The following is a 13,484-nucleotide window of genomic DNA, read 5'->3' on the forward strand; positions in this document are numbered from 1 at the left end:
ACATTTTCGGCATGCTGAAGGTTGATTGAATGTAAGGAGAAAAAAACACTGTGTCATGACTAGAAATTTACGTAATATTTTTTCTTTTGCTGCCTTTTTGTTTTTTCTATGTTGGCAATTTTTTGCAGGATGAATAGGTCAATAAGCTGCTACTTATATTCTGTGTTCTTTTTGTTTTGTAATTACTTCTGGAGATTATTTATAGGACTCCTAATTCTCAATCCAATGCACTTAAGAAGTGACTTATCCTTATGGAAATTATCACAAAGCTATGTAAGAAAAAAGATTCTATGCAGGATTATTATTATACAATTCGTTTTTAGGGATTTTTTTGTTTATTCATTGTTTACAATTTAAAATTCTAAATTAAACTTTAAGCGCTTCTGATTAAAAGAATTTTTAATGACAGAATAAAAATATATAAGATTAATATGAATAGATTGTTAAAAATTTCTTGAATTTTTATTGTATTATATATTTAATTCCTTACATCTTTAATGGAATTTTATCAGGTTCATTATCAGAGGGCTCTTTGAAATAAGATCAGCTGTGAACAATGCTTGCTGAAAGATAGAATTTGTGAAAGCATAACACAAATACTTGTAATTGTTTTGGAATATATTGAATTCATACAATAATATCACATTTCTTTCTTTATGAGCTTGCACAAAAAAAATATCCTGCCACAAAATAATTTTCTCCAAACTGGTTAAAATTTGCTTTTTGTTGGTTCGCAAAGATTTCTTTTTACTTTTCTTTTTACATTGATTTCATGATTTAACATGTTTCAGCTACCAATCCGTCCCGAAAAATGATTTAGCTCTACGTAACACTTATAAATATATCACCTTGGAATCCCTCATCGTTTTTGTTTTGTTTTTGACAGATATATCACCTAACCCATGTATGCTTTCCATTTAAATCAGGGGTATATCACTGCATATTACCATGTGCAACATAAATTTGACTATAAAAGTCAGAAGAATTAATAATGAACTAAACAAACTTAACCCAAAGTAATAAAATCATATATATTTTTTAATCTTTTGGCCTACCATCTATTAAAAACATGTCAAATTTGTGTTGTGACAGGATTAGTTATTACAAACGTTTTTTTTAACATTTTTTATCGCAGGAAATGGCCCATAAGAGAATCCTTCTGTCTGAGGTTTTAGGGTTATACAAGGCTTCCAAGGATATAAATATAAGTGTTTAATATGGCTGAACCATTTTTTTGGATAGATTGATAACCATGCAATCCTAATCAAAAAAAAAAAAAATTCTTAAACTTTTTGTTTTGCAAAAGTGATCAAATTTTGGGTCGGATAATAAAAATACCACCAAGAAAAATAACATTGCACACTTATCAAATATAGTCATGACGGGAGTCATATTTTAACAGTGAAGTTATTTTTAATAGTGTTTATTTAAATCTGGTTAAAAATTAAAAATGTTTTTCTATTAGAAGGTTAAAAAACAGCTTCATTATTGAAAAGTCAAGTTTTAAGGCAACTCACAAATCAAAAAGTGCATGCTAAACATTAAACCCAACTGTAACGTTAAAGCAAACAATTAATCAGATTGATGTTTTGTATAAATTGTTTCCATTCGAGTGTCATTTCCAAGTAAGATCAAATAATAATATTTTTTTCGTGTACTGAAATATTTGGCAAATAATAACCCTCAAACATGTGCTTACGGCCCTCAACATGTTATTCAAGCCAATACGTTTTTTTCAATACAATCCTTGAAAGTAACACAAAATTTCACAGAACTCTAAAATTAGCCGAAGAAGTTATTCAATGCACTGACTTCTTTTGCTTTTTAATTCTGCTGACTGTCTTATAAAGAATACACAGTAATTAGAAAGCAGGGTTAATAGCTCTTCATGACCAAGGTCAATAAGTTTTTTTTTACTATTTCCAGTGACAACTAGAACCTATGACCTCTATAATGTGCAGAAATAAATATGTCGTTGTCATGACAACTAATTATAATAAATTACTAATTTTGCTGAAAACATAAAATTTGAGGAATAGATTTGCAATTATAATTTTGTGGCTAGGATGAATCAAAGAGACTTAATAAATAGCTTCTACTTGTTATGTGTAGAAGTCAGCAAAGGGGCAGTTCATTATACCCACCATCATTAAAACCCATTACCACGAAAATTAAAGACACATTAAAATAAACTTTTAATTAATCTTTTTCTAGTTACTCATAATTATTCTAGTTAATTCTAATTATGCTGAACTGTTTGACGTGTAATATATGTCACCGGGTATTTCCAACACATAATATAGAGCATAGATTACCCAATTCCAGCTACTTATAGTTAGTTAGTAATGAGGCTGACAATGGTGTTGCATTTGGTCTTTTGCATAAACAAAATAATTCCTTAACAACAACACATGCGGAAGAATTATGACTAAACATCTTCCAGTTATTGAATTTTAGGTGTGATCAACATAAGAGGATGCAAGAAATTGATAGCAAATTAAGAAACCATTTTGTACTTAACAACTTTCTGTAGAAAACACGTCTGTTTGAAAGTGAGGTTTGCAGGGAAATTTCTTTGGGGTAGTGTTTGATCAGAACATCAAATCATTTGTAAGTGTTGATGATGTACAATCTGTGAAAGTAAAAATTCCTGTATTTTTCTTCAGAATCATCAAATCATGGACCTTCTTAATATGTCCTTTTAAACATAATTTCTTTTAATCATTGAATCTACAATCAGTAATAAAATTTTTGTGCATTTTTTCGAAGTTAGCATAGAGCATCATTACGCCAATGTAAACGTTGACTTGTTCAAATTGTGTAAATCTAATGTAGAAGGCGATGGAATTTAAAATTTGCAGTCATGTGCCAACTTATTTTCTCACTGATTTTGCTTGATGAGATTCATGACTGCATTTTGAAGTTATATATGGTTGCAGCTTCAATACAAACAGATTTGCTATATTTTAGGTGCATTTTTAAGAATTTCTTTGTTCATTTGTAGTGTGGAACCGTACTTGGTGCACCTGATGAGACTGTTAACCTTGGTGAAACAGCGATAACAAAGAAATTATTTAAAGATTATTTAGCTGGACTAGGGACTGAAGCTTTTAGGTAAACTCTTGCTTGCAATAAGTTATTTAATTAGTTTGAAATTAGCTTATTATGACAGCTTTTGATTGGATCAAGGATCCCCATCTTTGGGAAGTGGAAAAATGCCTGAAATTCATAATGACAGTCTTTAAAACAAGAAAAATATTTGCAATAGTTAAAACACTTTGGTGTAGGTATAATACTTATGATTTTTCTTTATTTGTGTACTTTGGTGTTATAATGTGTTCCAATAAAAGAACAAATTTTTTCATGAATCCAACAGTAGAAAGTTATTATCTCATGTCTTATTATTATCTCTTATTATTATTTATAATCATTCTTTATCATCTCTATTATACTTGTATATGTCTGTCTCTCATGCAAAATGGTACCGCAAGTAGCGAGACGCACACAATGCGATATAAAAAGTACGGGCAAACCCGTGGATTTTTTTCACGGGCTACCGACTAGTTCATTATACTTATTCTTTGTTATTACTCCTTATTGCTTCTTTTTATTAACCTTTTCGCACACATTGGATATTGTATTTGTAGTTTTTAAATTCTTGCTTTTACAGACCTGAAAAATACCATCTGTTTCACCACAACTGCAACACGTTTTCAAATGAAGTAGCACAGTTTTTAACGGGAAAGAAAATCCCATCTTACATAACAGACTTACCGCAAGAAGTCATGTCAACTCCGTTTGGTGCCATGATTGCTCAATTTTTCGAGAGCGTTCAAGTCCAACCAGAGGTGTATCATCCTGGACAAGGTGTGAGCTCTTAGTAAGTACACTGTTGTAAGGTTGAAAATTCAACTTGTGTTTACTTTAAAAGACGAAATTTTTTGAGGTAGTAAAAATTCGTGATTTTGAAAAATTTCGGCGAAAATTGTGCAATGCTTCATTTTGCACGTTAGAGCTCACAGAATTTTGTTTTTGCAATGTTTCTTTCCATTCGCCATTCGTGAATTTTTTTATTTTTAAGCGCTTCTTTTAATTCTGGTTTCGGTTTTACCTATTAATCTAATTACTGCCTTTTTAAAACAACTGAATGTTATTTGCGTGTTTATATTTATTTGGAAGAAACCAAGGAAAGAGAGCAAAAAATAACCACGTTTTGTGCGGATTTTTCTTTACAAATGTTTGAGCAGTGACCATTTGCGACATTTAAAAATGTGACAAAATTACCCTTTTTTTTCATTCGCCCAAATGTAGTTTTTTAAGGTGCATACCTTAAGCACCAGTTGATAAACATCTTTTTAACAAAAAGTTTAAACTTTTCATTTTTTTGAACTTTACTGGCGTTTTAGACAGGGAGTGGCCACGATAAAGAGAAAGCATGTAAAATAATCACTAAAAAAATGTAGCATTTTGAAGAATTTAACTACACCTTGGAAAACACAGACAGTGATATTCTCTTGTTGAATGTCAACGTGAGTTAAAAATGATGGATGTAAAGAACCTTGTATTATATTGACGAGACATTTTAATCTCTGAGTTTTCTGTCTCAGGAAAATAGTGTGCCGAAATTCAAAATTAGCCGTCCTTGTTTCATTATTTTTGTCCATGGTTTTAGTTGCAAAGCCTACCATCTTGTTTTCTCTGTATAGCGTTTGTTGTGCATTAACTTTCTTTACGTAAATTATGAAGGTATAGATACACGAAAACAACAGTTAAATGTGAATGGTGTAAGATTTAATTAACGGTTACAATGTCATCAAAATGTATTTGAAAAATAATAGTGTCATCACTTTTTTCAGTTCTGGAAAGGAGAATCATTCAGACTCGATTGACAGTACTACGCAGCAGCCTGATGTTAGCTTGATACCTACTGTATGTAAAGTTGAAGATGACGAGGTAAAATGGCTTGCTTGAATTTTTTTCTTGGATTCCATAGTGATGGCCAAAAATTTTAAATGTAGATGATTGGGCAAAAGTAGAAATAACGAGGTCTGTAGTGGGTAAATGTTGCTTACGACAACTTATTTCGCAAAGTAAAAATGTTGGATGGTCGTACTACTAAAAGTAAAACACAAAGTTTTACTTTTAGTAAAGGTAGAAATAATTTGTTCTGGTAGTGGGTGAAATGTTGCTTGCAGTTAAGTTTGAAACTTAAACTTAAACGTTTGAAACTACGACAAATTCTTTCTCAAAGTAAAAATGATTTTCTGTCAGGATATGGTTGCCACAAGCTATATTTAATACTTATATTCTGTGTGTGTGTGTTTGTTCGCTAAAACATCGTACTATGGGCACAACAAATAGCAAATAGGACATATTTTTATCCACTTCGTTGGGACAAGCCAATTTCCGTGGAAGTATAAAGGACGGGAAACCCCCGTGGAATTACTGACTAGTCCCCGTTATTAATTAGACCTCTCGCCCCCTCTCCCCCTGATAATTCGTAGCAATTTTTTTATCCACAGCAATTTGTAATACATAATTTTCGTTATTTTTACATCACCTAAAACTGAATTTGCAAAATTTTCCACAAAACGAGTTTGCTTTATACGGACTGATTAATAACAGTATTTTGTTCAAAATGGTTGCGAACTTGCCACTTTGTGTTAACGAATACACTAAATAGCGATGCCTGGGTATGATATGTTAGATGGGAGAATACCTTATCACGGAAAATTTACAACTGACGAACGTTCGTTAATATAGCTCAAAATAATTCATAGTGATAGCCCTTCTCTTTGAAGAAAACAACAACATCAACAACAAACATGCGATATCTTAAAAGCAGCGAAGCTAGAATATATGTTTCAAACGTTGTTTCCGTCTTTCAGCAAAAACGATCCGAATGTATTGCAACATTAAGTGTTTTTATTCTTCTGTTTTCAGCTCACGAAATGCATCAACCAACTGAAACAAAATTTCGAAAAATACGCAAAAAATCTCGACAAGCTGAGATGTGTTTTAGAAGAAGTGGAATTTGACTTTGGAAATGAAGACGACTTGCGAAAAGACATAACAGAAAGTTTGGGTGGGTTTTGTTCTTACTATTTTTTAAAACAGAAAGAGGTCCTTTTTTAAGAGTGGCTAGATTTCCTAGAATCTCCTTCCGCGAATTGCTCGAAGTTTTATAAAATACTTTTAAAGCTTGCCTTCGTAAAAAAAAAAAAATGGTTTCATATGAGAAAGCTAAAAAAAATTATAAATCTTTTTTTTTTTTTTTTTTTTTTGAAAGAATTTTGATCGGTGGTTAAGATTTTTGAATCTGCAAATTGTTTCTCAGCATCTAAATTTTTTATCATAAATCCGCATGATTAGCCTAAATTTTAACACCTGAATCTCAGAAACCGGTCAATACTTTTTCAAAAAGTATAAAGATTCGTAAGGGCTTTTCAAAATCTTGTAAGCTTGTGAGGTAAGTTTTAAAATCCTTATATTTTTGAGTTTCGTTTCTTTAAGAGTCAAGTTTTTTTTTTCTTTCAGGTTGCATGTGCAAAGAACTTGAAAGTGTCAACGGAAATGTGGAAGCATTCAAATCATTGCTTACTGTGTTAAAAGCCACTGCGCTTCATCTGCCGAAAGTGTTCAAATACGCAGAAGGTTGGGATGAGATAATATATATGCTAAGCACGATATTAAGGCTCTGTGCATCCATTTCCTCCCCATGAGAGGATTCTGAAAACCCTGTTTTGAAATTGTCATATGATTTTAGAAAGGACTTTTAACCGCAGAAATATGTACATATAGTCCATTAGGCGAGCAAAGGAATAAAGTTGTAGTTATTTATTAAGTGGAATTATTTTTATCTTATTTGTACAGGCGATGAGATTATACTTACAGTGATCAATAAGTTACAGCGGGGACATGTCAACGAAATCAAGTTACTTCGTGTAGAATTCGTAAGTTAGCCGTTAAATTTTAAAATTGATTTTTAAAAGGTTTCAAAAGTTATGACTTGCCTGGCTACTTCGTACACGCGAAAGAAAAGTTGTTAATTCGCATGGCTACTTCGCACACGCAAAAAAAAAATTGTGAACTCGCATGGCTACTTCGTACACGTACAAGAAAGGCTCTTCTTCTTTGCACGCGCAAATACACACAAAATGCTTAATGTTGGGTATCTACTGTGTGAATTATATCTTTATATTGAAACTAGCATTTGTCTTTAATAAATTTGTTTTTAGCTTACGAACCTGCTAAGTGTTTACGAACTCCGTAATCATTTGCTAGCTATCGAAACGATGTTGCGAACTCTGGTTACGATAACAATTTCAAGTATACTCGATGGCCCAGGTCCTCTGATTCGTGAAGCTGGCTGTTGTCTTGCTTACTCATTATCAGTAGTGAATGTGAGTAGCTCGTCCATTCTTTCGTGTCTTTGGTTTGTGTTGCACGCATCCAGTGAGTCGAACCCTCGAGGCACTTTGCCTTTATTTTATTTGAGTGTTGTGGTGTGCATCCATAGAGATATTCTCTATCCTCCTGGTTGACTACCCAGGTGATATCTAAACAAGTTTTTATGCAAATCCAGCATACCACCCAGCATAGAGACAGTGCAACCTCCCACTCTCGATAACTGCCTAGTCGGGATAACTCCCCACCCTAAATAACCGTCCACCCGGGATAACTGGTCACTGGACTACAGTGGTATCCCGATTTTTAGAACTCACGAGGGACTAAGAAAAACAGATCCAAAAATTTGTAGTTCGGGAATTTAAGGGTTGACTGAAAATCTTTGAAAATATTAATTGTGTGGTAAAATATTAAAAATATTAAATGTGTGTTAGCATGATTATCTGTTTTAAAAGATAGCTTGTAATCCCACTGTTCTTTCCAAAGTAAAATAACAAGTTAGCTAAGACTAGCAGTGGATCTTCGGATTTAATATACTTATTTTAGAACTAAAAAAACATAACATTTATACCAGTATCTAGTATCCTTTTATCATTATCGTAATCACAGCCATGCTCTCGCAAAAAAGGGAAAAATTTTTTTTTTTAATTTCTTAGTTTATCATTCGAAAAACCGGGAAATTCGAAAAATGAAAGTTCGAAAAATCCGGCATATGAAACATTGAGACCTTTAATCGCCTTTTAATATAACTAAAACCATTCTGACGTAGAATATCTTACCCTAAATATTTTCTTTGTGAATAATCCTTGCCTACGACCTCTGTCCCCCCGCCCCCCCTGTCCGGATATACCCCTCACAAATTTCTTGTTAAATACCCTCAGTTAATTATCATTTCGACTCACTTATTGGTTATTAGCCCTGTCCTATACAAGATAAGGCTACGCTTATTCAGTGGAAATTATATTAGTGAGAGTTATCCAGTGAAGATTGTATTAACAGACCAGTTCCTTCGTTAAATTATACTAACGTTTTTTGAAACACGTACCAAAGTAGCAAGGTACTCAAAACTTTAACAGCGCATCACTTAAAATGAGCAACAAGCAGTACCACTGTAGCTCGTACAACAATGTTTATGTTTTTAGATCAATGATGATCACACGTTCGAATTATCATCAGCTCTCCTCCACATCATTAGTGATTTAGAAAAAAATACGAAAGCTAGTAAGCTGTTCATTTATCGTCTGTTTGTTATATTTGTTGTTGAGAATTTATTCATTTTTTTACTCACATCCTAGGGGAATATGGTATGGCTGCTTTAAAGAATTTTGCAAGTAAAAGTGACCAGGTAAAGATTGGACTTATAGACTGCCTTTTGTGTACTCCCCCGCGAAACTTACAAAACTGCGACGGTCCCCTTAATACAAACACTTCTTCTCATACTCAGAAACACTTCTCTTCATTTTTCCGAAATCTTTTCTTATATTCCCGGACTCAATTCGGGCCCGTAATATTGATCGAGCTGGATTTTGTTACGTGTTTTGAGTAAATGACATTTCGGTTCCCGGTTAAAAAAAAAGGTTATTGTTCATAGTAATTATAACTCGCCAAAATATTTATGTATTAGTTTACATGCTTTTTTAGCATTAGGTAAATTAACCAGTCTGTTCATTATTATTATTTTCCCCTTGTTCCAAACAATAGCCCTATTAATTTTAAGTTAAAATTCCAGCCTAATATTCTTAGAAGTATGTTCTTATAAAGGAAAAAGCATGTAGTTTGTTTGGTGGAAACTATTAGGATTTCGAGGACTCTGGTAGCCATTTTGTCATTTATTATGTTGACTACTCAGGTACTGACCTGGTAAAATAATCGTGGAAAAAATACAGGCCATAGGTGGAAAATAGCGGATCAGATTTTTCAATTTATATGTGAAGAAAAAGTTTGGAGCCTCATGAAGAGAAGTGTTCAGTGCAAAAGAGAAGTGTCAAAATGCAGAAGAGAAATGTATGAATCATAGAAGAGAAGTGTTTTTAAATTAGAAAAGAAGTGACTCATTAGGGACCATCGTACAAAACTTGATCGGAAAAGTTTATCCATATCTGAAATAGAGAATATTCTATAGATTTTGGAAAAGATTGTTGGAAAATTGTGTTTCTTATAAAAAAATTTTTTTTTCTTATTCTGTATTCTAGGTAAAGAATTGACGTACACCAAATTAAATACATCTTTTTTCTTTTATAAGAATATGCTTTATAAGAATATTGGTCTAAAACAAAACACCCATTGTTTATAACATAAAGAAATAAGAATAATGACCAACCTGGTTAACCCTCTAGACCGATGTACTTTTTTGTCGCATTTAGCTCTTTTAAATTTGAACGCGAGACGAATCGGAAAGGAAAAAGCAGCTCATGAACACGCGATTAATTACTTGAAGTAACGAAAGTGTTTGCAGAAGAAAGTTTCGCGTTGTTTTCACAAAATGCACGAAATTTATTGACGCAAAAAGTTAGGTCAAAGGTTTTTCACCGAAAAATGTCATATTTAGAAATGATTTCACTGCCATTACACAAACTCCATGAAAACTAGTCGGAATAAGATGAAAACATTGGTACCATCGCAAACTGTTAACCGCGAAAACTGTCACCCCCCCCCCCCCCCGAATTTTTTTGCCGCAAAATGCAAAAATTTAAGGCTAAACCGCAGAACTTTGTAGCCCGAAGGAGCTAAACTAAAGTATATTTGAAAAAACAAATTTCCGTTTTATTTTAGGTAGCAGAACTGGCGCGAATGATTGTTCCTGAGTTGTGTGATGGCGAGTTAAAACTGTGATAGCGAGTTAAAAAGAGGTGATTTTCATGATTTAACAAATTCTGCTTCATACATTTCGCAAATGAAAAGTGAAAACGCCCCAATGATGCTTTGTTGTTTACTAAAATATAATGTTTTAGGTTTTTGGAATTATATTCAATTTGGTTTGGAATAACTGCACAATAGCTTCACGATGCGAAAAAGAACGAATTTCGGGAATATATTTAACATTAGGATATTTTTACTTCAACCGAAAAAGTTTGAATCAACTGTAAACTCTATGAAGCAAGAAAGATACGACGTTTTAACAAACGAGTTTTTTAGGATTATATTTATATCATACGGCTTTATGTGATATACGGGACATAACATCTATTTTTTTAATCCTAGACCATTTGAATATGGTTATTCTTAAAGCAGATGTATTACTCAAAAGGTTGTGTGTACTCAAAAAAGTTTTGAGCCATTTCAGTGACATTAATGCTATAAAAAGCAAGAGTTTTAGCATATTTATAAAAAAATATGGAATTATTTCAGATCTGATTTCCTACTTTTTATGGGCCATAAGATTTGAATGCTTCTCTATGGATGTTATTTTTTCATTTCAACCTGTGAATACTTAAGTTTGCTGTAACTTTTACGAACAAAATAAGTTTATAAAACTAATAGTTATTTATCTTATAAAATTTTAGTGTAATGTAACAAGAATACAATATTTTTATACTTTATCTTATGTCGTCGACGAATGTGTTAAAAACAAAGACTGTTGATAAGGGTACTTCGGATATTGTTGCACATGCGTTATATAATCTTAGGACTGGTATTCAAGAGTTTTGCATTCCAAACGTGAAAAAAGTCGCATTCCTTGTTTAGACTATTTTTTAAAATATTAAGGTTTTATAATCAGCAGCGGATGGGAAGTATGTGCGATTTCTCTTTATGAGAAATTCTTTCCCTCATCAGTGTCGTGCTGACGTTACACCATACATCCACGTTATTATTTTCACGACTCACAACTTCGCTACCATTATGCTGCGTTTTATTTTGTTGCATAAATTCACCAAGTTGTTGTGCTGTTTGAAAATGATTGCCATTGGTTACATGTTTTCTCCATATGCGTGGTATATTACCGAATGATTTTTGATTACCAAAATAAATAATATGTCCACCAGTTTTCAAGACTGCTAGCATATTTTCATCTAGTATGTCTGAACATGATTCTGTTACTACTAGGTAATATTTAAAATTACTTGTCTTGTTTATAAGTTGGTCTAATCTGGTTTTGTTAATTTGACCAAACCTATTCCGCAGAATACTAATTTTGGGGCATATATTTATCATAGTAATGTTATAAAATGATTGAGTAGATTGGATAAATTTAACCATTGTTTTGTTACAGGAAGTAAAGTAGGCTAAAGCATGGTCAGATTTACCATGAAAAACCTCTTCGTAAATTGAATTGTTTAAGACCACATTCGGAACAGGATGTTCTGAGAGTGGTTTGTAAAAATCAAACTGTATACTTGAACCAATGGAATATTGGAATTGGTTCATGAAAGCTTTGTCTCTTAATCTAGTATACTCATTTGGTGAACCAGTAATATGCAAAATCCATGTAATATTCCGATAACTTCCGGGTAATAGGCCGTCTTCTTCAATATGTATAAGTAGTGCATCGGCATTCAAGGCTTCGGAAATATCACGCGATAAACGATAGTTCTGTTTACACGATCGATCGATTTTATCGTTTAGTGAAATATCGTTCTTGTATCGTTTCGACCAAAGTACAATTAGAATCTCTTTGTTCTTTGATGATTTTTCTTCTTTAAATAAGTCCCGATCCAAGTGTATCGTAATATCTGCCGAACCAAAATAAATCCGTAAATCGGTACCGTTTCCCAATTCCATTATTGAATAGCGATACATGATCATCGCGATTACTACAAGCGAAAAGAATAATAAAACCACAGTATTCTTTGTGTTTATAACGGGGCTATTACGTACTGTATCAGCAGACTGCATCTTGTATAGTCTTTGATAATTTCCAGATTGATAATTTTATTTTATTCAAAAAGTTAACCCTTTCACGACGCTCTATTATGCTCAACTATGTGTTCTCCACCGTAGAAAAAACTCAAAACAGAATCTGCTTCCGCTTATTTTAATTTCTGTATCTTTTTAAGAGATTAAAACCTATTTCACTGAAACAGGTGCTTTTTATTGTCAATAACGCACAAAATAGCTCACTGATTGTGGTTCTTCGTAATCTTAAAAATCATCACCAAGAGAGAGAGTTTCTATTCTGAAAGTGATTACAGTTGAAAGATTGAAAGACCAGAAAGGTGTGAATTACATAAATATTTTCTTTCAGAAAAGTAATTCCTTTTAATCGCGGCCTCTCTACTCAGCAACAATATATTTAACACCATCTTTTCACGGTTTGCACAGACACGCCGACCTTTTCACACTTCGGTACCAGGTCGCGAATTTAGTAGCAGTTTTTTAGTAAATAGAATAGATGAATTCCGTTGTTTACATTTCCAGCGGCAAGCTCTTTCGACTTAGGCATTTGCGTGGCAGGAAAAGATATGGGGGCGCTACGTGCTAAGTAATTATCTGTCCATTTCTTCGGATGAAAGCATTTTTATGACTTTTAATGGACTCAAATAGATAAGGCATCAACCTACACTCGATAATAGTTTATAACCCCAACAATGTCCCCGTTAGAAGAAATTCACAGTAAAAGACCTTTCTTCACCAAATCCCAGCATCTTTTTTCCTGCCACGCAAATGCCCGAGCCACGGGGCTTACCGTTAAAAAAGTAAACAAATGACGTCACGCTGGAATTCATCTATAGAATAGAAGCGAAGTCATTTTGTCAACCCATGGTTCGTAATGACGTAAGTTTTCAACGTTCATAGTAAATTCGTAAAACATCAGAGCTAGTTTTCTTTTTGAAAGGATACCATACCGCTAGCTCTAAACAGCTCTAGAAAACGAGTACATTCAAGTATTTCCAACTTTTTCAGTACAGGTGATCGCCTTGTCGATCCCTGGGGGCGTTTCCTTGGGTAATGAAGACAACTGTCTCGATGAATAATTCTTATGTTTATAAAATCAACATATTCAATAAGATCAAGACTCTGTAACAAGAAGCATATCCAGGAAACTCTTTTTTTGCCATGCTCGTGGAACGTTTCTGCCTACAAGAGATACGAAAACTCCTTTTTTAACAAAGAATGTTATTGTCGTGTAAATAGAGCAT

At 33.0% G+C, this 13,484-nt stretch overlaps 1 protein-coding gene across 1 annotated transcript in view; it reads left to right on the forward strand.

The window, feature by feature from the left end:
- Window positions 1-10,946, forward strand: part of LOC130648771 (uncharacterized) — a 31,326-nt gene extending 20,380 nt beyond the window's left edge. The window contains exons 5-15 of the mRNA XM_057454864.1: window positions 3,005-3,114; window positions 3,671-3,880; window positions 4,857-4,953; window positions 5,944-6,085; window positions 6,538-6,654; window positions 6,874-6,953; window positions 7,239-7,403; window positions 8,550-8,628; window positions 8,703-8,752; window positions 10,180-10,256; window positions 10,359-10,946. Of these exons, the coding sequence (XP_057310847.1) occupies window positions 3,005-3,114; window positions 3,671-3,880; window positions 4,857-4,953; window positions 5,944-6,085; window positions 6,538-6,654; window positions 6,874-6,953; window positions 7,239-7,403; window positions 8,550-8,628; window positions 8,703-8,752; window positions 10,180-10,239 (1,110 nt within the window). The 3' untranslated portion in view covers window positions 10,240-10,256; window positions 10,359-10,946. The remainder of the gene's footprint in view (window positions 1-3,004; window positions 3,115-3,670; window positions 3,881-4,856; window positions 4,954-5,943; window positions 6,086-6,537; window positions 6,655-6,873; window positions 6,954-7,238; window positions 7,404-8,549; window positions 8,629-8,702; window positions 8,753-10,179; window positions 10,257-10,358) is intronic.
- Window positions 10,947-13,484: the final 2,538 nt, after the last annotated feature.

The sequence above is a fragment of the Hydractinia symbiolongicarpus genome, chromosome 7 (assembly GCF_029227915.1).
Source record: "Hydractinia symbiolongicarpus strain clone_291-10 chromosome 7, HSymV2.1, whole genome shotgun sequence".
In the NCBI taxonomy this organism is placed as follows: Eukaryota; Metazoa; Cnidaria; class Hydrozoa; order Anthoathecata; family Hydractiniidae; genus Hydractinia; species Hydractinia symbiolongicarpus.